The following is a 25,547-nucleotide window of genomic DNA, read 5'->3' on the forward strand; positions in this document are numbered from 1 at the left end:
ACCATAAAGTATTTTTGGCATACCCTGGGCAGTGTGATTTGCATGCAATTTCCTCTGTAGAGGAAAGCATACTTTGCAAGGGGACACAGTAAAAAATATTTTTTTATTTTTTTTACAGTGGGAGGGAATGGCTGACGTATGTCACTGTATGCTTATGCCATAGCTTATCATAGTGGCTTCTGTCAGAACTCGCTGCCAACATATCCTTATGGTGACATGCAAAAGAAAAAGTGAATGGACCTGTTAAGAGGTGAAAGCGTTCATCGGCCCATGTAGACATGCCTCCAATTGGCCCAAGAATGAGCTAATTGCTTGTCCGTCAGCATAAAAATCAACATGGCCGGCAGCACATGGCTCCATGTAAACAGGGGAAGTGCTGATGACACCATGTATGGGGATTGAACAGACATCTTACAGACCAATACAGTCTGTGTTGGCCAGTGTGAGCGGGCCATTAAATGAGTGACGATCGACTTGCATGTAGGTAATCGTTTATGGGCTGAAACCTGCCTGGTTAGTTGGGCTTCGCACAGGACCTCTTCCTAGGTCAAAAGTGTTCAGTGTTTGCTCTTATTTTTTTTTTTTTATTAAATTCGCCTTATGGGTCCAGAGATAGGAGCCATGTTCTTTACCAAGGGGGTGATGCTCGCATGGTAATTCTGCAGATCAGCCTAAAAACACGCTCCAGAGGATCCTGTGGGCCACACCTCTTTGGAAACGGCCATAAAAATTAGGACTAAAACACAAAAAAGAGAATATTCAAGGGAGTATCAGAAATCTGAGAAATTAGAAAATCGGAGCATCCTGTGTTTTTGTTAATGAGCCTTTTATATCCATAGTTCTGTAGAACTTCTGTAAGGCCTCCAATAAAGGAGCGAATACATGAAGTGAGGCTGTCAAAACTGGAAATAAGGAAAGTCCCAGGCAGTGCGGTCAGTTCACTTCCCTAATGGTAACCATCAGTTCACATTTACTGCAGTGTATATTTGCCTCTTCACCACATGGTGTAAAAATTTCCCAGGTCGTTCAATGTGTGTCTGTTACAGAGAGCAAAAATGGAGACCCGTAGGCAGTAATAATGGACCTCATTATAAGTAGAAATAAAGCCCCCCGTGTCCATTATCAGCACCATCAATATCCCTATTGTGAACAGTTTATCTGCACAAAGGGATCTGCTGTGTGAGATAACTGCAGCGTCTTATCATGTGTATATCTGATATTTAATTACAGAAAATAAAGGGCACATTACACACTGCAGAATAACTTAGAATGCACTGCAAGAGTGCAGCTTTCCATAAAACAATCATATAAACCCTATTCACTGCATTGTATTGTAAGGTATTATGGATTTTTAGAGCAGAATCTGCATGCAAAATTACAGTCACATGTGAACATTGCCTGAAGCTCCACAATGGTCATGGGAAAGGCTTTCATACTGAGAACAGTAGGCCTGGACATATGAAGCAACCGGTCTAGATTTCTGCAGGTTCTACCTGTCATGCAGAATCGAGCCCAGGAAGTTTTATAGTGCTTCTAAATGAAGAATTGGATGGCAGAAGGTATAAGATATGTTTTGGCCACCGGGTACGGAGACTGCGCTGTAGACTAGTCGGGTCCCCGGTGGCATCTCCTCAACAGCTACCCTGGATTGACAGGTCTCTGCCTAAAGTCACTGGCAGTGGGCAGGGAGAAGCCGCCTAGGACCCGTCTGCCCGACTTGTCTACAGTGTCGTCACGGTCCCCGGTGTCTAAAACGCTGCAGCATTTCAGAGAAGAACATACTTTAATAGAGTAATACATACCTGGCTGAGATCATACAGCCAGTGCCCGATACACGCTGCCCACGGATTTGGCAACATGTGCCAGGTTCTCTTGAAATGATTGCCTGACCATGGTGACCATGCAATACATGGACTCTCCGAGCCCACCAAAGCGAGAGCCATTCTTTGTGAGTGGCTCCCCTTCCTAGCTTGTTGAGGAGGTCCTAACTGGGTCCATGTACAGGGTGGCCTGTATAAGTTTTGAAAAAAAAAATCTGATTTCAAGGGGAAAGGTCTTCAGCTCAGCAGGTTTATATAGGCAAAACTCCGTTTTGTTGCCCAAACATAATGGACAGCGATCAAAACATTACAAAATGTGTCTACAGTCACATCACAAATATAAAAGAACCCACAAATAGGTATGTCAGATCAAATATTCCGCATGGACAGAATAGAAAGTTCGATACACAACGCAACAAAGATCATATAGAAAAAGGGTGTACTGGAGAACCGCATTTGTAAGCAAGATATCAAATTTTTTTTGAGAATAGAAAAATCACAAGTTGGTTAAAAGCATAAAAAAGTGGGAAACCACTTGGTGGCAACACAACCTCACACATAGAAGTCACTGGCAGGCAAATAAGGGCATTATGTCGTCTGAACTACCCAGTGATGTGTAGATCCATATCTCCAATAACCTCAGTTTTCTATTTCTGTTCATAGATTTGTCACACAATAGAGTATAGATGGATCAAAACAGGGTAGGGACAAAATGAAACCATACCTGTGCAAGGACTGTGGTGCCAGACCGAAGAGAAAACCACGACGTACATTTCGGCCTGTGCCTTCTTCTGTTTTTTTTTTTTTTTTTTTAATGTCTTTAACCAATTTGTGATTTTTCTATTTTCAATAAAAATTTGATATCTTGTTTACAAATGCGATTCTCCAGTACATTCTCTTTCTATATGAGCTATTGAGATCAGAACACGTGACGTCTTTCTCACATCCATGACCGACACACAGTATAGATTATGCAAAATGTCATTAGACAAGTCAATATCAGTAAGCCGTGCTAAATATAAAGCAGGAAATTTTTGATGTCTCTTCTATTGTCCATATGCGAGTAATGGAGCCATGCTCTGTGGTCTCTCCGCAGAGCGTCTGCGTGAAGTGGTCCAGTCTTCGCTTGCCCTGGGTAGATCTTGATTGGTTTATCGACATTTCCTGCCAGATACGAGAGCTGGATATCTCTTCTAATTGCTTGGCTTCCCTTCCATCAGTCGTTCCTTGGGGGCTTCTCAACTTACAAAAGTTGAATCTAAGTGACAACCAGTTATGTGAGCTACCCAGTGTCCAAAGCTCGGAGGAAATCATCTGCTCAGGGTGTGTATGTAGGTGCATTCTGGACATGACACATTTAGTGATTGGTTTGGGAACTTATATCTGTGTCCCTATGCTCTCTAGGTTGCTTGAAGTTGATGTCTCTAATAACAAGCTGACATGTCTGCCCCAGGGGTTTCTTCATCTGATTCGGCTTCAGAAGCTCTGTGCATCCAAGAACTTCTTGGCGACTCTCTTTAGAGAAGATGGTATGGGCTCACTTTATATATCTTTATAGCAATGCACTTGGATAATATTGCATTTTTTTCTGTCACCCATGATGGCACAACGAGAGAGGGGATCCGCCCTTCAAGGACAGGAAACCTTCAAGATAAAAAGGGCGGCGCCTCTCTCCACCTCAGTGGTTTCCTGCCCTTGATGGGGGACCTTCCTTCTCATCGTCGGCAACAAGATCTTCTTACCTGGGCCGGGGCTGGTCGGTTGTGGCAGGACACAGTCTCTGCTGCGGCCGGTCCCGTGGGTCCTGGAAGTGCTGCGGAGGGCGCCGACATGTGGTCTCCCCGCGTCCCGGATGTGACGTCACGGGGAGCGACTGGAAGTGACGAAACCAGAAGTCGCGCCCCAATGACGCGCATCGGGACCTCTGACCCCCCGGATGTAATTTTCGGGGGAGGTACCGGAAGCTGCGGGGACGCCGGCCGGTGATCTCCCTGGCATAATGAGGGTACTTAAGGGTAGATCACCGGCTAGGCAGGGGCGCAGTGCACCATTATGGCCTCACAGCAGCCCTCCCCACCGCATCAGCAGCAGGAGCAGCAGTCCATGCTCCAGCTGCAGCAACCCGAGGAGATGGAGCAGCCGCAGCAGCCTCGGCGCCAGAGGCGCACCCACGAGCAGCGTCCACCGCAGAGCAGGAGCAGTGGGCGTTCTGGGACACGCAGCACCAAGGATTCAAGGTCCAGCCGGCATAGCTCCTGCAGGATCGATGATTCCGTGGTCTCCCGAGGAGAAGTGTCGGATACCATCCTGCCTCTCGTTCCGGTACCCTGTTTTTATCTACTGGGTGGTGAGTGAGCTACGTGAAAGTCGACGTATTAATGTAGACTTTTTCCTGTTTTGTCTCTCTCTCTCTCCCTCTCCTTCCTCCTTTATAGGGTCAGGATGTCCCTAAAAAATGTACGGAGAAATCCAAATACTGAGTATGTTCCCTGTGTGAACGGGGTCTGACTAAAGACTGGCCCAAAAAGTTATGCCAGCCATGTATTGAGGAAACAATTTTGGAGGGAACCCTGGATTTCGCTTCAAATATTAAAACCCTTATTAGGTCTGAGGTAGATAAATAGCTAAAATCGTTTTCCCAGGCAAAAGAAGCGTCCCAGACCCATAGAGCAAAAACCCCACCCACCCTTTCAGACTCGGAATCCGGCGAAGGAATGCTGGATGACTCCACTGACTCTTCCTCTTCGGATAGCGAGGCAGGCACAGGTCATTGTTTTCTCCTGGAAAGTGTGGATGGCTTTGTAAAAGCCGTCAGGTCCACAATGGGGTTAGTTGACCAGAAGGCAAAAAAATCGGTACGGGATATTATGTTCGGCACCTTGGATTGGAAAAAACATAGTTTTCCCGATTAACGATAAGGTGCAGGGACTTATCAAGAAGCAGTGCGATAGGCCGGAGAAAAAGGGTCCCCTTCCATCCTCCTTCAAAAGGAAATATCCCCTCAATGAGGAAGATACCGCTTCCTGGAATAAAGCCCCGAAGCTGGATGTTGTGGTGTCCAAAGCTTCTAGAAAATCTTCTCTCCCTTTTGAAGACACAGGGATGCTGAAGGAACCACTGGACCGGAAGGTAGATACCTTCCTTAAGGGTACTTGGGAGTCATCGGCAGGGGCATTGAAACCAGCCATAGCAGCAACCTGTATGGCAAGATCCCTTATGGCTTGGTTAGACAGGTTAGAAGACCAGGTTGAGAACAATGAGTCACAGGACTCCATTCTGGCCTCTCTACCAGTATTGAAAGGAGCAGCGGCCTTCTTATCTGATGCCTCTGCAGATTCCGCCAGATTAGCAAGATCTGCGGCCCTGTCTAATGCCGGCCGTAGAGCAGTCTGGCTGAAATGTTGCCCGGGGGATATGCAGACGAAAGGAAAGCTATGTTCTCTTCCGTGTGAAGGAGATTTTCTTTTCGGTGCCTCTCTTGACACAATTCTGGAGAAAGCTGGTGACAACAAAAAAGGATTTCCTAAATCTTCCTTCTCAACTTTTAAGCAGTCCTTTCGGAGGAATAAATTTGGCCGCAGAAGGACATCCACAGAACAATCTAGATGGGAGGATCGTTCCAGGAAAGGGAAAGGGTTTTTGTTCGGCGGGCCCTCCCAGGATAGTCGCAAACCCCCAAAATGACACTCTATCCCAGGTGGGAGGGAGGCTCTCTCTCTTCTTCAAGCCTGGGAAAGGATCTCTTCCAGCAAGTGGATCCTCAGTTTAATAAAATCAGGATTAAAACTGGAATTTCTGAGGAACCGACCAGAGAAATTTATTCCGACTGCCTTAAGATCCTCTCTACTAGAACAGCGGGCACTGGAGGAAAAGATTTCAGGTCTCCTGCAAAAGAACGTCTTGCTGGAGGTATCACCACAAGAGGAAAGAAGAGGGTTCTATTCCCCCTTATTTCTTATAAAGAAGCCGGACAATTCATACAGAGTCATCCTCAACTTGAAAGGCCTGAACAAGTTCCTGAACATTCCATCATTCAAGATGGAAACAATAAAATCAATGATAAGCCTTCTGTTTCCCGGCTGCTACATGGCAGTGTTGGACCTAAAGGATGCGTATTACCATGTGCCAATCCATCACGACTTTCAAAAATACCTCAGAGTAGCCGTGACTGTACAGGGAGTCGTCAAGCACTTCCAGTACAGAGCTCTTCCCTTCGGCCTAGCAGTGGCGCCCCGCATATTAAAAAAACTTATAGCGGAGGTTACGGCTCATCTCAGGGAGGAAAACAGATTGATCATTCCGTACCTGGACGACTTCCTAATAGTGGGCAGAACTCAAGATCACTGCCTGGCCCAAGTAGATCAGGTGTGCACCATCTTAAAAAAATTAGGATGGTGTTTAAACCTAGAAAAATCAAAACTGATCCCGCATACAACTCAGATCTTTTTAGGCCTTACTCGGGATTCGGTTCGACAGGAATGCTGCCTTCCCGAGCAGAAAAGAGAGAAAAAAAAATTTTTAGTTTCGACAGCCATAACAAACCCAGTAATGACTCTCAGGGGGGCCATGTCTCTGCTGGGGTCCCTCACCTCCTGCATCCCAGTAGTATGCTGGGCTCAATTTCATTCAAGCGAATTACAATGGGACGTCCTAAAGAACGAAATCGTCCTCAGGGGGCATCTGGAAGGCCGATTAACACTCCCTCACAATGTAATTCAGTCACTGTATTGGTGGTTAAAGACAAACCCGTTCCGGACAGGCGTCCCCTGGGTTCCCCAAATTACCAGAGTCATTACTACGGACGCCAGCCCCAGGGGGTGGGGGGCGCACCTAGACAACCACCCGATACAGGGAACTTGGTCAGAGGAAGAGAGTCTGGAGTCTTTCAACATGTGGGAACTATGAGCAGTAGAGAAGGCACTAATCAGCTTCTTACCCCTTCTACGAGGACATTACATAAAAATTCTGTCCGACAACCAGGTCGCTGTGGCATATGTGAACCACCAGGGGGGAACTCGCTCAGAATCACTAATGCAAGTTGCGCGGAGGATATTTTCTCTAGTGGAAGGAAAAGTTCTCTCTTTAAAGGCCCTTCATATCAGAGGAGAGGACAACACGAAGGCAGACTTTCTAAGTCGCAGGCCACTATTGCAGGGAGAATGGACTCTAAATCACTCAGTCTTCCGCCAGCTAGTGGCCATGTGGGGGTCTCCAGAGGTTGACCTGTTTGCGACTCGTCAGAACAGCAAATTAAAAAAGTTCTGCTCACTGAATCCCATGGAAAATCCTTTAGTAGTAGACGCCTTCCAGTGCCGATGGGATTTCAGTCTGGCCTATGCCTTTCCCCCAACGTGCCTAATTCCATCAGTGTTGAGGAAGATCTGGAAGGATCAGGCTCGAGTTGTCCTCATAGCCCCCTTCTGGCCCAAGATACCATGGTTCTTTTGGCTGAAGAGCATGTCAATCATGAACCCCTGGATTCTTCCAGAGATTCCCGACCTTCTTGCTCAAGGTCCTATATTCCATCCTCAGGTGAAAGGATTGCACTTAGTGACCTGGAACTTGACAGGTCGTTGCTAGAGGGTCTGGGTTTCTCATCAAATCTAGTTACTACTCTTCTAGATAGTAGAAAACCAATCACTACTAAAATTTACAGTAGAGTCTGGAAGAAGTTCATGTCATCTCAGGGATTCTCCCTGGGGGGGGGGGTTCCCATAACGGCCATTTTGGAATTTCTTCAAAAAGGGCTGGAAAAAGGCCTAGCGGTTAGTACCTTAAAGGTCCAAATCTCTGCCTTAGGGGCCTTTTATAATTATAATCTGGCCGGTAACAAATGGATTTCCAGGTTCGTGAGGGCATGCAGTAGAGCCAATCCAGCCCCTATAGTAAGGGTCCCTTCTTGGAATTTAAACCTAGTGCTAAACACGTTAACAGGTTCTCCCTTTGAGCCCCTTAGCTCAGGGTCCATAAAATTACTGACCCTAAAAACGATACTTCTTGTGGCCTTAACATCAGCACGGAGGGTTAGTGAGTTACAGGCCTTGTCTGCAGATCCACCTTTTACCTTGGTGCTAGACGATAGGGTAGTTTTGAGACCAGACCCTGCTTTCCTACCTAAGATTGTATCTAAATCTCATATGTCTACGGAAATAGCCCTACCATCCTTCTGTCCTGAACCAAAAAATAGCAAGGAGGAAAGATTTCATACCTTGGATGTCAGGAGATGCCATATACATTATTTAGCATCCACAAGCTCATGGAGGAAGAATAGGGCTCTATTTGTCTCCTTTCAGGGCTCCCAAAAGGGATCAAAGGTCTCAAAAGGCACTCTATCAAGGTGGATCCGGGAAGCCATCACGATGGCCTATACGGGATCAGGCAGAGATCCTCCTAACAATCTGAAGGCCCACTCTACTCAGGGCATGGCTGCTTCCTGGGCAGAAAGAGCGGATGTGCCCATTGAGCAAATATGTAAGGCGGCCACATGGTCATCTCAGTCCACTTTCTATAATCACTATAGACTTGACCTTTCTGCCTCCTCTGATCTCACATTTGGGAGAAGGGTTCTGCAGGCTGTGGTCCCTCCCTTACATACCTAGTTCTCTGTAATTCTCTCGTTGTGCCGTCTTGGGTGACAGAAAAACACGTATATTACTCACCGGTAATGTGTTTTTTCGGAACCCATGACGGCACCTTTACATTCCCTCCCTATCACTATGGTGTTCACCTTCCGGTTGGTGGGTGTTGAGTATTCACATGGGTGAAATTTTGTTTATGGTTAATAAAATTATGTGCTCTAACCGGAGAGTCCTCTCATGCTCTGTAATCCACTGAGGCGGAGAGAGGTGCCACCCTTTTTATCTTGATGGTTTCCTGTCCTTGAAGGGCTTATCCCCTCTCTCATTGTGCCGTCATGGGTTCCGAAAAAACACATTACTGGTAAGTAATATACGTGTTTCATACTCTTTTATTAATAGAAGAAATAAATCCAAAACTAATTTAAAGGATACCAACTATATATGCGCTAAATTATATAGAACTGTATTGTATGTGCTACAGCTGTGGTGGAACTCTTCTTAAAGGGGTTGTCTCATCTTCTGTAGGAGTGCACCGCTCTCAGGCTTTATGCTTGCTAGGTGGCTGTGCAATCCAGATTGATTTACATTTTGGTCTAGTGGTATCTTCACACCACTAGCCTGAGCTGTGTATTCTCCAATGCTTCAAGTAGAGGCGCTTTGTCTCTTCAGTATCGGAGGAGCGCAGGGGCACTAAGCAGTGGTGAGCTAACCTTGCACTCCAATGATCCCAGCCAGCTTCAAAGAAGAAACTATATTGGAAACCACTTTTAAATTGAATCTATCCTCCGGTTTTGCTGCTCCAGCTGAGAGCAGCATGCTGTAGGGCTGAGACCTTGATTCCAGGGATGTCACTTACTGGGCTTCTTGCTGTAGTTTTGTTAAAAGATGTGTATAGGCAGATCGGTAGTGGGGATGGGGTTATACAGAGCTCTTGAATATAAAGGACTTCATGGAAGCAGGTTTACTAGTACTCTAGTGATAATCTCTTTCTGATAAAACTGTAATTTTATCCAAACTAAACTAAGCAGCCCAGTAAGTGACACATCTCTGGAATCAGGATCTCTGTCAGTTTAGGTGGCAAAAAAATGGCGACAAATTCCTTTTAAGAACTATGCATGTTTAGCCACAACTGCTAGACTCAAGTGCTGGTTGGTTACCTAGGTAGTTAGCAGTAAACAATAACACTTAAAAATCCTCTCCATTCTCAAGCGAGTGATTTTAATAATAAATAATTTGCAAAGTTTTTTTTTTTTTTTTTAACAAGTATTATGCAATTGTGCCAGATGGCGAACATAAGAATAATCCTTTAAAGAGTATATGTATGTATGTGTGTGTGTATATATAATAGTACACGCTCAAAACATACAAGTAACTAGATGGCACTTCAAAAGGTTAAAAGATAATCAAATAATATGTACCTTATTTTTCAGACCATGAGACACACCTAGGTTTTAGAGGAGGAAAATAGAAAAAATGTAAACAAAAAATGTGGTCATTACGCACTCTTATTGAAGTGGGGGGTTCTGTGACTGACATTGTTGTAGGGGTAATGTCCCCTAATTCTGTACTTATATCCCCATCTTGGTATATATGGACCCCAATCCAGGTATACATGGCCTCCATCCCATCCCCATCCTGGAATACATGGCCTCCATCCCATCCCCATCCTGGAATACATGGCCTCCATCCCATCCCCATCCTGGAATACATGGCCTCCATCCCATCCCCATCCTGGTATACATGGCCTCCATCCCATCCCCATCCTGGTATACATGGCCTCCATCCCATCCCCATCCTGGTATACATGGCCCCCATCACGCCGCTCACGTAAAAAAATAAAAAATACTCACCTTCACTCTGCTCCCTCGCAGCACGGTGTCCTGTTCTGCTGCCAGCAGCTGATTTCAGCAAGTAAGCAATACATGATGTCACTGCCATGCATCCCCCACCCACCAAGGTCAGCTGTCAGAATATTCACTGCTCCCCACACCCAGTACTATGGGCGTGTAGAGTAATGAATATTCATTCTCTTTATTAGCGGGCACACTGTTAGCCGCAGCCACCAGCTTCCTTCAGCGATCACTTGTGCCTTCTATTAAAGAGAATGAATATTCACTGCTCTCAACTCCCATAGTCCCACCCACCTCTCAGCACTGGCTTCAGTTCATAGAGGTGGGCGAGACTATGGGCGTGGGGACCAGTGAATATTCATTTTCCTTAATATGATCACCCAGCCACTGCAGGAGACGGCGGCTGCGGCTAGCAGTGTGCCCGCTATTAAAGAGAATGAATATTCACTGCTCCACATGCCCATAGTCCCTCCCACCTATAGGCACTGGCTTCAGAGCTGGGAGGGACTATGGACGGTGGGATCAGTGAATATTAATTTTCTTTAACAACGGGCACTGTGTTAGCTGCAGCAGCCGGTTACTGCCTCCTGTAACCCGCTCCCCGCCACAGCCACACTATAAGGTACATCTGGACAATAAGACGCACCCCCACTTTCCTCCATAGTTTTGGAGGAAAAAAGTGCATCTTATAGTCTGAAAAATATGTTACATATATATATATAATATATGCACACACACAATCATGGCCAAAAGTGGTGGCACCCTTAAAATTGTTCCACAAAATTAAGTATTTGTCCCAGAAAATTATTGCAATTACATGTTTTGTTATACGACATGTTTTGTTATACTCGTACATATGTTTATTATTTCCTTTTGTGGGTATTGGAACAACACAAAAAAAAAATGAGAAAAACAAAAGGCAAATTGGACATAATTTCACAGAAAACGGCAAAAATAGGCCGGACAAAATTGTTGGCACCCTCAACTTAATATTTGGCTGCACACCCTTTGGAATAAATAACTGCAATCAATCGCTTCCGATAACCATCACATCAACAAGCTTTTTACACCTCTCAACTGGAATTTTGGAGCACTCTTCTTTTGCAAACTGCTCCAGGTCTCACATTTGAAAGGTGCCTTCTCCCAGCAGCAATTTTAAGATCTCTCCACAGGTATTCAATGGGATTTAGATCCGGACTCATTGCTGACCGCTTCAGAACTCTCCAGCGCTTTGTTCCCATCCATTTCTAGATGCTTCTTGAAGTATGTTTGGCGTCATTGTCCTACTGGACTCATGGCCTAGGACGCAAACCCAGCTTTCTGACACTGGGCACTTCATTGCCACCCAAAATCCTTTGGTAATCTTCAGATTTCATGATGCCTTGCACAGAGTCAAGGCACCCAGTGCCAGAGGCAGCAGAACAACCCAAAACATCTTTAAACCTCCACCATATTAGACTGTAGGTACTGTATTCTTTTCTTTGTAGGCCTCATTCTGTTTTCGGTAAATGGTATCATGATGTGCTTTTGCAAAAAGCTCTATCTTGGTCTCATCTGTTTAGAAGACGCTTTCCCAGAAGGATTTTGGCTTGCTCACGTACATTTTGGCCAACTGCAGTGTAGCTTTTTTTATGTCTGTGTGTCCGCAGTGGGGTGCTCCTTGGTCTCCTGCCATAGTGTTTCATTTCATTCAAATGTCGACGGATAGTTCGCGCTGACACTGATGCACCCTGAGCCTGCAGGACAGCTTGAATTTCTTTGGAACTTGATTGGAGCTGCTTATCCATCATTCGGACTATTCTGCGTTGCAACTTTTCATCAATTTTTATCTGCCGTCCACGTCCAGGGAGATTAGCTACAGTGCCATGGGTTGTAAACTTCTTGATTATCTTGCATTGGAGATGGACTTGTCACCTTGAGATTGTTGATATTTTCAAAAATTTTGGTTTTCAAGTCCTCACAAAGTTCTCTTCTCCTCTTTCTGTTCTCCATGCTTAGTGTGGTGATTTTCATATTGCCCACACCTGTTACTTACCAACAGGCAAGTTAAGAAAACATTTGTTACTGCAATAATTTTCTGGGAGAAATACTTCATTTTCTGGAACAATTTCAAGGGGGACAACACTTCCGGGTGTGTGTGTATATGATATGTCCGTAGAGGTGACGGCTGCTCTTTCAGAGACTTTAATTTTTAGGACACTTATAAAGTAATGTTCTGCTTCATCTAATACTTATGGTGTATGGATTATTTATGGATAATATTTCAACTGTAGGAATGAACTGGATTGGTCTGCGGAGGCTACATGATCTCGATGTGTCTGATAACGTGCTGTTGGAGCTCCCTTCTTCCGTCCTGCACTGCTTCAAGTCTTTGAATAGTCTAAATGTCTCTGGTAATAAACTCAAAATCTTCCCGGAGCCCTGGGCCTGCCCTCTTGTAAGTGAGACCAGAAGCGAGTGAATGATACTTATATTATATTATGTATTATTATGATAGGACGTCAGAGTGTTATAGCATCTTGCTTCTGTGATTGGGGAGTCCGTCCATCTGTTATCTCCCTGCCGACTAATAATAATAATTTCTGTATATAATGTACATCATATATAATCATTTTCCATATTCTTCACTTTCTTTCAGAAATATTGTAAAGCTTATAGAAATTGTATTGAACTGATCCCAGATAACCTGACGATCTTTTGGAGGAATCACTTGTTAGAAATAGACTTTTCAGACAATGCCCTGAGGGAAGTGCCCAGGGACCTGTTCCAGGTGGAGGTAACACGTCCTGCCTTTTGTTTTATGACACTGGTTTGTTACAGTTGTAAAAAAATATATATTAATAATAATAAATGAAAAATATATGAATTCATATAGAATTATTTATTAAAGGGAATATGGCAGTAGGATCAACACTTCTAAGCCTTGTATATGAACATGCATGTTTTTCTTATATGTAAATAAGATGTTGAGGGCTATGCGCCGTATACTGATCTGCTTAAGAATCTGACTGCAGAGAATAATTTTTGACCTTTTTGATATAAACTGGAGAGATTATTGCAAATAAGAGGGGCCGTTACCAGTGTGATTTATGATGGCCGCTCTCTGCTCTCCTGATCTCACTGCAGAGCTGTGTGTGATTATACCTGACACATCTGCAGGTTCCTCTCAGCTGCCAGCTCACAGGAGACAGGGTTATAGCAGAGCTGTGAGAGCTGCAGCTGCTAACATGCTTATAAAGAGATAAAGTTCAGTTCTGCTGATCTGTGTTATTTACGTCTCACACAGTGTTAATGCCTTTATTAAAAATAATCTCTGGAAGCAGATTCTCATGCAGATCAGTGTCCTGCTCATAGATCTGAACAGCTCATTACATATAAACCCTACAGCTTAGTAGGGTTGAGCCTACTGACAGACTCCCTTTTAAATGGTGAATTTCATTGGGCACCATGAGCAAAATAGTAGTTGCTTCCAAAACGATTCATAAAATACTTAGGGGCAGTATATCAAAGATGCTTTTTTTTCCATTAAAACTAATTTTACTACATTTTTTCCACATAATGCTGAGATTTTATTCTTCAATATCTTAAATCCTGAGCACCAGTATGTCTGTCTGTATATTCTATCTATTCTACTGATTGTAGCAGAATTGCTCATCATAATGCAGTTCAGGAAAAATATGCAGTAGTGTTTTTTTGAATTTGTAGTACACTGTCGTGACCACAAGGGGGTGATCTAAGTATATAGTTTGCCAATAGTTTTGAAAAATAAACTTTATGTACAATAAAAAGTTATATTGTGGTACCGTGTTAGCCAGAAAAATCGATGTAAATACTTTTATTCCCAAAAATGACAAAAGTATTCTCTGAGTGATACCTGTATTGGCTAACCAGAAAAAATATATATTTGCAAGCTTTCAGAGCAGAGCATCTCCTTCCTCAGGCAGTTTGGCTCTGAAAGTTTGCAAATATATTTTTTCTGGTTAGCCAATAAACGTATCTCTCCAAGAATACTTTTGTCATTTTTGGGCATAAAAGTATTTGCATGGAAAAGAAACTTTAAAGTGTAACCATAATTTTAATTTTTATTTCAGAAATCAATACATCACATGAAAATAAGCAACTTTGTAATATATATATATCCTTCCTCCTCCTATCTACATACAATTTTATCAATAGCAGCTGCCATCTCCTATCTCAGTAAGGGGAAAGTCTGTCTTCACTGAATACAGATTTTACCTCTGAATTGAAAATTTTGATAATCACTGATTAATTCTGGCAGAGAAAGAAGCAGATCTCTCTGTTGAGATATATTATAAAGTGGCTTGTTTTCATGTGTATTATTGATTGATTTAATAAAAATTAAAACGGGAGTTACTCTTTAAAGCCGGATTTATGAAGTGCTCTTTCGTTATGTATATCTGCTGAAAAAGAACTGGTGGGGTTATCTAATTTTACAGTAGTTATAACCTGTGTAAAAGTTTATCTGTGTTTCTGCTGGTTGATTCCCAGACTTTACTGTACTTGAAGCTGTCTGGAAACCAACTGTTTTCTTTGCCACCTCCTGACACCTGGACCTGCAGACATCTCAAGTGTCTTGATTTATCCAAGAACCAGCTGGGAAGGTTGGTCAGGTCTGAAATAAATATTCTGATACAGTATTAATGTGATGTAGATGTATGGCTTCGCTCATTAACACTACTAATCTCCTTTATATAGCCACTAATATTTGTAATATGAAACTTTATTCACTGGTTCTGCAGAAATGAGGATGGGATCAGGACAAGGCGGATGCTATTTTTCTCGACCAGATCTAGAACACGAACAGGGACTGATCCAGGTACATACATAAACATAAGATTAAAGTGATATGTAAAATACGATGGCTGCTGATGTCGAGCTCTTGTGCTCCAGGTTTTTCTGTGGAGTTTCCTTCATGTCTGAAAGAATCTCTAGAAGTGTTGTACCTCAATGATAATCAACTAGATGCCTTCCCAGTGTCGGTGTGCCAGCTGAAGAGCCTTACAGAACTCTACCTGGGGAAGTAAGTGATGGAGTAGGTGTAGCACCCTGAGTAATCCAGCCTCGATCTAGCTGCCGGGCAATACTTCTGTATTCGTTTCCAAAGTTTCTATCTCTGTCACAGTGGCTCCTTATTTTCTTATATAGTAATCCGGGAATAAGAGAGCTTCCTCCAGAACTTGGCCAGCTAGCATCTTTATGGCAGTTAGACCTTGAAGACCTGAACATCACAAACCTACCCGCAGAGATCAGGAAAGAGGGTAAGTGGCTTATTGCCCACTGATAACCCCCATATAAATGTACGGCAGTACGTCTGCTTACACATCTTCTTATGTGAAGGACCAGTGACCATCTTGGCATATCTGCGCGCTCAGCTGAGGAAAGCGGAGAGGTGCCCCCTTGTCAAGATGATCATTCTTGGACCACCACGCCAAGGGAAATCTACCCTTTTTGAGGTCCTACAGACTGGAAAAGTGTCCCAGCAGATGCAAGGAGAAAGTACTATACGTACTACCCGATGGGAGCTACAGAAACCTGTGGGGACTAAGGCAAAGGTAACCATTTTTCTTAAGGGGACAGACCCAGAGATTTCATAGATCCCTGGCTCTGAAGCTGTGCTTTCCATTCTATATAGGCCTTTCCCTGTGCCTGACTGGTTATGTGGGTCCCATTACTTTAAATGTTGTTTTCTTCTGCTTAGCCTGTCCAACATCACCTCTGTTTAGTGCCTGCCCTGACCTACACTCCTGTCTCTTGTTTTGGCTCTGCTGTAATATTATCTATCCTGTCTACACATTGGCTAATGATGTAGCTAATGATAACAACCTAGCGATCTCTTTGGGAAATTCCATACCTCCATGATGAATCCTATAGACTTTCCTGTCTGGTTTTTCGTATGGCAGATCCATTGCTCAATTAGTGGGATCCCTGCCTGTCTGGTGGTTTTCATGACTGTCCTGTTATCATTGCTGATATTAGACAAAAGAAGTTAAAGGTGTTTTCCCACGAACAAAAGTTCATTTTAATCAATAGTTCTTGGAATGATAATAACTTCCACAATTGAGTGTATTTAAATAAAATGTTCCTGTGCTGAGATAATCTTATAAATGTGCTCTTGCTGTGTACTGTGTAATGGCTGTGTCTGACCATGCAGGAACATGGTCTGATCATACAACATCTCCTGGGCAGGGGAGGAAGGAAAAAAGTATACAGATATTTCAGTAGGGGATCACAGCTGATTATTTCATTGTATACATTGTTTAAAAACTGGCAGTGAAATGTTTTAACTCACAAAAAGAATCAGCTAGGACCCCATGCTGCCCTGTCTGTATACTCTTTCTTGCTTCCTCCCCTGCCCAGGAGCTGTGGTATGATCAGACCATGTTCCTGCACAGTCAGACACAGCCATTACACAGTACACAGCAGGGGCACAGTTATAAGATTATCGCAGCACAGGAACATTTTATTTAAACACATTCAATTGTGGAAGTTATTATTCCAAGATCAATTTTAATCAATAAACTTTCGTTCGTAGGACAACCCTTTTAAGCAAAGTGAGGCATATAGACAAGTACTATCTAATTGTTAAGGCCCCCCCATACATGTTAGACTAAAATTGTTCAAACCTGTAGATATCAATGGGATTGGCCCATAGTCTGATATATATGGGGGCATTAAGAGTCTTCCCCTAACAGATGATGATGTTGTGGGAGAGATGGATCCAGCATGTTCTATTTCCAATGGGAATTGAGCTGTTGCTCCCCTGGTTCAGTCATAAAGGAACAGCTGAGTGTTCGTCTGAAGCTTTCCTCTGTACCGCGGAGTCTGAAGAGATGGCAGTCAGTCAAACTGTTGCTTATTGTGTATATGGGGCTTTATCCAGTTAAATTGGAGTGCTCTCAATGGTATAAATCAGGGTCTCCCAAACTTCAGTCTTCATGGCCCCTCAACAGATCATGTTCTCAGGATTTCCTTAGTATTGTACAGGTGATGGAATTATCAAGGCATCAGAAATCCTGAAAACATGACCTGTTGGGGGGCCGTAAAGACTGGCGTTTGGGTAACACTGCTATAAAGGTAGGTGCACATAAGATGGGGTCTATGACCCTAGTACAGTAGATATAAAAAAATGTATTGCATAATCAGTTGTATAATGGAAAGTGTCTACCGAACATTTATTGTGATACATAATTCACACAAGATGTCATGAAAATGAAGGCGGGAATCAATGGGTGGCTTTAGACAGTGCAGACTTAGATTATGGAGTCTTAAAATGCACCAGATTTATCAGTGGTTCTGTCACGCAAATGTGGCACCCCAGGGGTCTGGTTTCCACAGTAACAGCAATGTTATGTCTGAGAGCAGGTGGGAGGTCTCTTGGTCAGGGATCCTGTGCATGCCACACCTCCTGCCCAGTCCTGGGAGGGGAAGAACTTCCCCTATATAAACCTAGGGCTGAGGCAGGGTTAGTGAGTAGAGAAGAAGTAGAGACAGAGAAGAGAAGCAGATCTAGGAAAAGAACATCAGGAGCTCTGTGGGAGCAGTGCTATAAGGAGTCAGGGGCTGGCAGCTGCAGAGCTCGCCCTGACTGAGAAGCTATCACCGGACCCGGAGTCCGAGGCTGTGGGGACTAATCTTTACCCAGCAGCAGAAACCGCCCGGCAGGGGATTTCAGGTCCTCTGGCCAAGAAACCCGAAGGCACGGTCACACGTGTGGGACCAGCACCGCCGTCGTGGAGCGGACGCCACTAGAAGGCCCCGAGTCACCGGCCATACGGGTGAGCACCACACGGTACACTCAGGGACGTGGGCTACTTATACCCGCCTCTAGCAAGGTAGCCAGAAGAGTACAGTCAGTTTGGGAGGCCTACAACTCCGCCTGGCCAGGGGAGATCCCATCTGCTCAAGGACTGACCAGGCCCCGATCGCTAGCCAGTACTCCGGGAGGGTCTATCTTTATCACCAGTAAAGACCCTGAATTACACCGCATCGTCTCTGAGTGATTCCTGCTACCCCCATCATCCACGTCGGCTGCCCTGAGGCCATACCCCTCCCGTTGGGGGTGATACTATCACGCTGCACAATCCTACCACCGGCCTCAGCGGTCTGCCCTGCAGCGGCAGCTCCTTCGCTGCATTCAACGGGTGGCGTAGTCGTCCAACATCTACCGCTAATACATCGCCGCTCAGTTTGACTCCCTGGGCACGGACCGGGTCACCGCCACGAGACTACAACCCTCAACAGATCCGGCTCCGAGTAAGCTCCCGTGCGCGCGATGCCGCGCGACGAAGGCCCAGGGGTGCGTCAACTTTTGGCGTAGTCGGCAGGATCTCGTGCCCGCAACCACCGGGTACTGCGTGCCTGAAAAAGACTGTTCAAACTTACCAGTGGTGAAGATTCCCGCCATCCGGCGCCATCTTCTGCCTTCTTCCCGCCATCCGCGAAGTTTTCCCGCCATCCGGCGCCATCTTCTGCCTTCTTCCCGCCATCCGTGGAGTTTTCCCGCCGTTGGACGCCATCTTGAAGACGCCGCGCGGGAAGAAGAGGGGCGTGGACTCCGAAAGCGCGCGAGAACTGAAGCCCCGCCTCACGTCCGGACGTTGCGTAAGGTCCTGGAAGGAGCCCAGCAGACGCCGACGTCACAGGAGCGCGACGGAAGGTCCTCAACCCTGACGATCCACTGCGGAGCCGCGGCCTACGGAAGAGGATCATCGCAAGGTAGGCCACGGTCCACTAGGGGGGAGGAAGATGTCGGATACGGAGGAGAGCTTCACTGCCTCAACCCCCGCCAGCGCCACCGCTGCTGCAGTCATGCCTTTCACCATGCCCTATATCCCGGGAGCGGCCTGGCTACCCCAGTACTCAGGGGAGTCACATACCCTGCATGACTTCAGAGAAAAGCTGGATAGCCTCTTCCAGGTGTATCCCCTCACAGAAGAGCAAAAAGTGAGCATCCTGGTGGCCCAATTAACCGGGGCAGCCCAAAGGGAGGTAAAGTCCTGGCCACCTGGGGGAAGGACTGTTGCAGGGATACTAACCCGGCTGAGGGACACCTTTGATACCCGCACCTCAGCCGAGATCAAGCTTAGATTCTACGGGTGCAAGCAGCGAGCACACGAGAGTATAAGGGACTATGCCCTGAACCTACAAGAGGCCCTGAGAGCCATTAAGCAGACCGACCCTGACGGCGTGGGAGACGAGGACAGGCTGTTGACTGAACAATTTATAGAGGGTTTATATTGCAATGCCCACCGAACCCAGTTGCGGGCAATGGCCTTACAGGACCCTCATCTGGGATTTGCACAGTTCAAGGACAGAGCCATCCGGGTGCTCCGAGAACCGGCACCAGGTGGCGTTGTGACCCACAGACGCCCCACTACCACTTACCACCAGGAGGCGGCACCCTTGTCGGCAGGGCCTGTGGGAGCTGATGCGCAGGCTTTGAACAATGACCCGGCTCCAGACCTGCACCATCAGGTCCAAGAGCTAGCTAAAAGCGTTGCCGCGCTAACCCGAACTGTGCAGTCTTTACAGGTTTCCACTCCAGGGAAGATCCAGCTGGCATCCGGACCGGAGGACATCCCGTGGCGTCGACCAAGGAGGACCCCACCGGCCAGAGGAAGACCCAGCGACCGATACAACGAGGACGGACAACCCATCTGCCGCCGCTGCAATCAACCCGGACATATGGCAAGGTACTGTCCTTTAAACTGGCACAACCTGGGGTAGAGGGCCAAACCCCAGGAAAAAGATCACCAGGCCCATCGAACTGGCGCGACAAATATGTGGGAGGACGTCCAGTCTTGCCTGTGGTACTGGATGGCATCCCCATGAGTGCCCTACTGGACACCGGGTCACAGGTTACCACTATCCCGTACGTGCTCTTCAAGCAGTACTGGAATGACTCGGATATCACCCGCTACCCTGACGACGACTTGAGTATCATCGCCAGCAATGGTCAGCCCGTGCCACAGATTGGATTTAAAGAGGTGACCATTAAAATCGGTAGAGTCGAATTGGCGGCACAGGGACTGATCATTGTAGACATTGACAAGCACGAGAGTCACCCAAAGATAACTCTAGGAACTAATGTAATTGAAAATTGTCTTGCAGAGGTGATTTTCCTTCTACAGCAGGTTGCCAAGAACGCCAGCTCCGGCCAGCAGCGAGTGCTCCAGAAAGAGATCCGGGCACTGATGCGACGGCAACAGATAGAACTCTCCGGTGGTGAGATTGGTAGTGTAAGAATGTGTGACCCTTTTCCTATTGCCATGCCCCCAAAAAGTGAAATGATGATTTGGTGCCGGGCAGCTATTGGTCTGAGAGGTAGAGATTACCAGGCAATGGTAGAACCAGTTTACTCAGACAGTAGGCCCACCATTTTGACAGCACGGGGGGTGGTCAATGTACGCCATGGGAGGGTGCCCGTTCGCATAATAAATATCGGGAAGAGGGAAGTGTACCTGCCCCGGTATGCCACGCTAGCCAAATTGTATACCATCAATCAAAATTCCATACAGTCCGTAGAACCCTTGCCTCCATCTTCCCCGGAGGAAAGTAACGGCTCTAAGGAAACAATGGAGGACTGGTGTCAGCAACTACATTTGGGTACTGACTCCACTCCCTCACACCAGAGACAGGGAGTCTATCGGGTGGTTCAAGAGTACGAGAGAGTGTTTAGTAAACACCCGTTAGACTTCGGGCGAGTCAAGGGGGTAGAACACCACATCCCCACGGGAGACCATCTTCCCATAAAAGAGAGGTATCGACCCGTACCCCCTGCACACTACCAACACGCCAAGGGGATGCTTAGGGACATGAAGGAGGCTGGGGTGATCAGGGATAGCTGTAGCCCCTGGGCAGCTCCACTAGTCTTAGTCAAAAAGAAAGACAACACCATGAGGATGTGTGTAGATTACCGGAAAATCAACCGTATCACACACAAGGATGCGTACCCCTTACCAAGGATAGAGGAGTCTTTGGCTGCTTTAAGATCTGCTAACTTCTTCTCTACCTTGGATCTCACTAGCGGGTACTGGCAGGTTCCTGTAGCAGAGGCGGACCGGGAGAAGACCGCATTCACCACCCCGATGGGACTTAGCGAGTTTACCTGCATGCCGTTCGGACTCTGTAACGCACCAGGAACCTTTCAACGATTAATGGAGTGCTGTCTGGGCCACAGAAACTTCGAGACGGTCCTGTTGTACCTGGACGATGTCATCGTATATTCCAAGACTTATGAGGACCACCTGAAACACCTGGCGGAAGTGTTCGAAGCTCTGGCAAACTACGGCCTAAAGGTAAAACCCTCCAAGTGTCACCTCCTAAAACCAAAGGTGCAGTACCTGGGACACGTGGTGAGCGCTGACGGAGTGGCTCCCGACCCTGATAAGATCACCGCAATTAAGGAATGGCCAAGTCCCTCCAGTGTAAAGGAAGTGCGGCAGTTCCTCGGGTTGGTAGGCTATTACCGCAGATTCATCCCCGGTTTCACCAAAAAGGCAGCTCCTATGCAGGACCTCCTGATAGGCCAGTCCCGGAAGGCCAAGAACCAGAAGCCGCCCTTCAAATGGGAGAAGTTAGAAGAAGAGTCCTTCCGCCAGCTGAAGATGGCCCTCACGGGGGATGAAATCCTGGCGTACCCGGATTACAGCCAGCCCTTTATCCTCTACACCGACGCAAGTAACATCGGGCTAGGAGCCGTACTGTCCCAGATCCAGCAGGGGAAAGAACGAGTAATCGCTTACGCTAGCCGAAAACTGCGACCCACCGAAAGAAACCCTGAGAATTACAGCTCATTTAAGCTAGAGTTCCTGGCAGTGGTGTGGGCAGTCACCGAACGCTTTAAGCACTACCTCGCTTCTTCCCGGTTCACCGTGTACACGGATAACAACCCGTTGACACACCTGGACACGGCAAGACTCGGTGCCCTAGAGCAGAGATGGATGGCCCGTCTGTCCAACTACGAGTTCACAATCAAATACCGGGCAGGACGCTCCAATACCAACGCGGACGCCCTGTCCAGGATGCCAAACCTACCGGACGTAGGAGAAGATCCAGAGGGATTGGAAGAAGTCGAACTCCCCGCGTTCCACCGTCATGGGACTATCCAGTATTCCCATCGGGTAAGGAGTAAGCAAGCCGCTACGTTTAACCCCTTGCCTCACTACAACTGGGAGGAAACGCAAGACAGTGACTCTGCCGTCCGACTGGTGAAGGAGATGCTCACTCAGCCAGATGCCCGCCTTGACCCAGACGCTCCGGAGGAAGCCAAACAACTGTGGGCTGAGAAGAGTCGACTGTTCCTTTACAAGGGGAAGTTGTGCCGCAGAATGGTTAACTCCCGGACGCATGAACTAATCTGGCAAGTAGTGGTGCCACGAAGAGACGCAGCCATGGTGATGGAGGCATACCACGACGGGGCTGGACACTTCGGATGGAAGAAGCTGGAGTTCCTGCTGCGCGGGCGGTTCCACTGGGTAGGCATGAGGGGAACCATCGAGAGGTGGTGCAGAGACTGTGGCCCGTGCAACCCAAGAAGGAAGGACCGTGCCAGCCAGAAGACCCCCCTTCAGTCCATTGTCACCAAGCAGCCGTTGGAACTGGTAGCCTTGGATCATGTAAAACTGACCCCAAGCAGAAGTGGCTACGTCTACGCGTTAACCATTGTGGATCATTACTCCCGGTTCTTGGTTGTCGTCCCCGTTAAGGACTTAACAGCTCAAACAGCAGCTAGAGCCTTCCAGCAGCACTTCTGCCGTCCACACGGGTACCCGGACCAAGTGCTGACGGACCAGGGACCTGCCTTTGAAGCGGAGGTCTTCCAGGAATTCTGCAATCTGTATGGCTGCCGGAAGATAAGGACGACACCCTATCATCCGCAAACTAATGGACTTTGTGAGAAAATGAACCAGGTGGTAATGGATCTTCTGAAAACGTTGCCCCTGGAAAAACGCAGTCTGTGGCCTGAGAAGCTGCCCGACCTGGTGGACCTATATAACTACATCCCTGTAGGTTCCACCAACTGTACCCCGGCTTACCTAATGAGGGCAAGGCCTGGTAAGCTACCTGTGGACCTGGAGATGGGAGTCCTGACACCCGAGGACACTTCACCGGAAGCAGACTGGGACACAGAGAGGCAGCAGCAGTACCGGAAAGTACAGGAGAGCGTGGAGCGAAGTCTCTGTCTCGCTAGGGAAAGACAAGAGAAAAATTACAACCAGTATGCTCCCGCTGTTCCCCTGGTACCCGGAGAGCAGGTCTTGAAGAGGAAGAGACGGCTCCACAAGTTGGACGACCAGTGGGAGAGGGACCCGTACACCGTACTGCCCTCAAGCCACGACAACCCAAAGGTTTGTACCATCAGTAAAGACGGAGGGGAAACCACAGCCATTGTATCCCGGGATCACCTGAAGAAGTGTCCCGAACAGCTACGGAACCCAGAAGGAGAGCAAGAAGACCCTCGACCCGTAGAGGAAAGGGAAGATATGGTTAGTACTGTGCTCGGAGACTTCCCTCGATCCTGGACTCAAGTCAATGGTGCAGTTGTGGTACCCGTCCTCACGTTCCTCCAACCAGCATCCCAAGTGCCTACGGAGCAACAGGTAGAGCTGGAAGAGCAGCCGGTCCAGGAGGCAGCAGACTCCACACAAGCAGAACAGGAGGATCAACCCTCTGCTCATAGTGAGCCTGCCGTACCCCTAGTGAGCCAAAGAGCCCGTAGACAGCTGCCCAGTTTATCCTTGACAGCTCCTACACCCTGTAATTCAGGGCCAGACAGTCAACTCCGTAGGTCCACTAAGGCCACTAGAGGCCAGTTACCCGCACGTTGGAGGATTTGAAGTGTTTAAATTGTTTTATTTGTGGTCACCTGTCTGTTACTTGTAAATAATTATGTGTTTCTAGTTATTTTTAGGAGTCCTTGGTGGATTTACCGGGAATCCTTGTACAATTGGTTGGAGCGTAACCCAGGAATGGACTAAAAGACTGTTAAGGACTCGGGGCAGGACAGACCCCTACCTGGTTACGTCTCCCTGTTTTGGTGAAATGGACACCTTTGTTTTCTTCAAAGACTGCACCCGGTTGCGGACACGCCGTAACCATCTTTGTGTTTTTCTTATTGTATTATTATTGTTTATACCTTGTTATGTTTTTCTAAAAATATGTTTAGTCCCGGAGTACTAAATTTCACTAGGGGGGAATGTGGCACCCCAGGGGTCTGGTTTCCACAGTAACAGCAATGTTATGTCTGAGAGCAGGTGGGAGGTCTCTTGGTCAGGGATCCTGTGCATGCCACACCTCCTGCCCAGTCCTGGGAGGGGAAGAACTTCCCCTATATAAACCTAGGGCTGAGGCAGGGTTAGTGAGTAGAGAAGAAGTAGAGACAGAGAAGAGAAGCAGATCTAGGAAAAGAACATCAGGAGCTCTGTGGGAGCAGTGCTATAAGGAGTCAGGGGCTGGCAGCTGCAGAGCTCGCCCTGACTGAGAAGCTATCACCGGACCCGGAGTCCGAGGCTGTGGGGACTAATCTTTACCCAGCAGCAGAAACCGCCCGGCAGGGGATTTCAGGTCCTCTGGCCAAGAAACCCGAAGGCACGGTCACACGCGTGGGACCAGCACCGCCGTCGTGGAGCGGACGCCACTAGAAGGCCCCGAGTCACCGGCCATACGGGTGAGCACCACACGGTACACTCAGGGACGTGGGCTACTTATACCCGCCTCTAGCAAGGTAGCCAGAAGAGTACAGTCAGTTTGGGAGGCCTACAACTCCGCCTGGCCAGGGGAGATCCCATCTGCTCAAGGACTGACCAGGCCCCGATCGCTAGCCAGTACTCCGGGAGGGTCTATCTTTATCACCAGTAAAGACCCTGAATTACACCGCATCGTCTCTGAGTGATTCCTGCTACCCCCATCATCCACGTCGGCTGCCCTGAGGCCATACCCCTCCCGTTGGGGGTGATACTATCACGCTGCACAATCCTACCACCGGCCTCAGCGGTCTGCCCTGCAGCGGCAGCTCCTTCGCTGCATTCAACGGGTGGCGTAGTCGTCCAACATCTACCGCTAATACATCGCCGCTCAGTTTGACTCCCTGGGCACGGACCGGGTCACCGCCACGAGACTACAACCCTCAACAGATCCGGCTCCGGGTAAGCTCCCGTGCGCGCGATGCCGCGCGACGAAGGCCCAGGGGTGCGTCACAAGGTGTGGGAAAGACTTTGTGCAACACAAAGGGAAGAGGGAAAGGGAGCCCAGACTCTAGGGAAAGTGGGGAGTGGAGA

The 25,547-nt window shown here is 47.3% G+C and overlaps 1 protein-coding gene across 4 annotated transcripts in view; it reads left to right on the forward strand.

The window, feature by feature from the left end:
• LRRK1 (leucine rich repeat kinase 1) overlaps window positions 1–25,547 on the forward strand; it is a 135,355-nt gene that overhangs the window by 61,558 nt on the left and 48,250 nt on the right. For 3 of the 4 annotated variants that reach the window (XM_073653372.1, XM_073653373.1, XM_073653375.1), the window contains 9 exons: window positions 2,917–3,143; window positions 3,225–3,349; window positions 12,522–12,685; window positions 12,887–13,024; window positions 14,758–14,879; window positions 15,009–15,085; window positions 15,160–15,289; window positions 15,415–15,527; window positions 15,607–15,821. In XM_073653372.1, coding sequence (XP_073509473.1) covers window positions 2,917–3,143; window positions 3,225–3,349; window positions 12,522–12,685; window positions 12,887–13,024; window positions 14,758–14,879; window positions 15,009–15,085; window positions 15,160–15,289; window positions 15,415–15,527; window positions 15,607–15,821 — 1,311 coding nt within the window. The remainder of the gene's footprint in view (window positions 1–2,916; window positions 3,144–3,224; window positions 3,350–12,521; window positions 12,686–12,886; window positions 13,025–14,757; window positions 14,880–15,008; window positions 15,086–15,159; window positions 15,290–15,414; window positions 15,528–15,606; window positions 15,822–25,547) is intronic. The other variant, XM_073653374.1, reaches the window with a different exon arrangement.

This window comes from Phyllobates terribilis, unplaced genomic scaffold (assembly GCF_046119375.1).
Source record: "Phyllobates terribilis strain yellow unplaced genomic scaffold, ASM4611937v1 Scaffold_11__3_contigs__length_659146591, whole genome shotgun sequence".
Lineage (NCBI taxonomy): Eukaryota > Metazoa > Chordata > Amphibia > Anura > Dendrobatidae > Phyllobates > Phyllobates terribilis.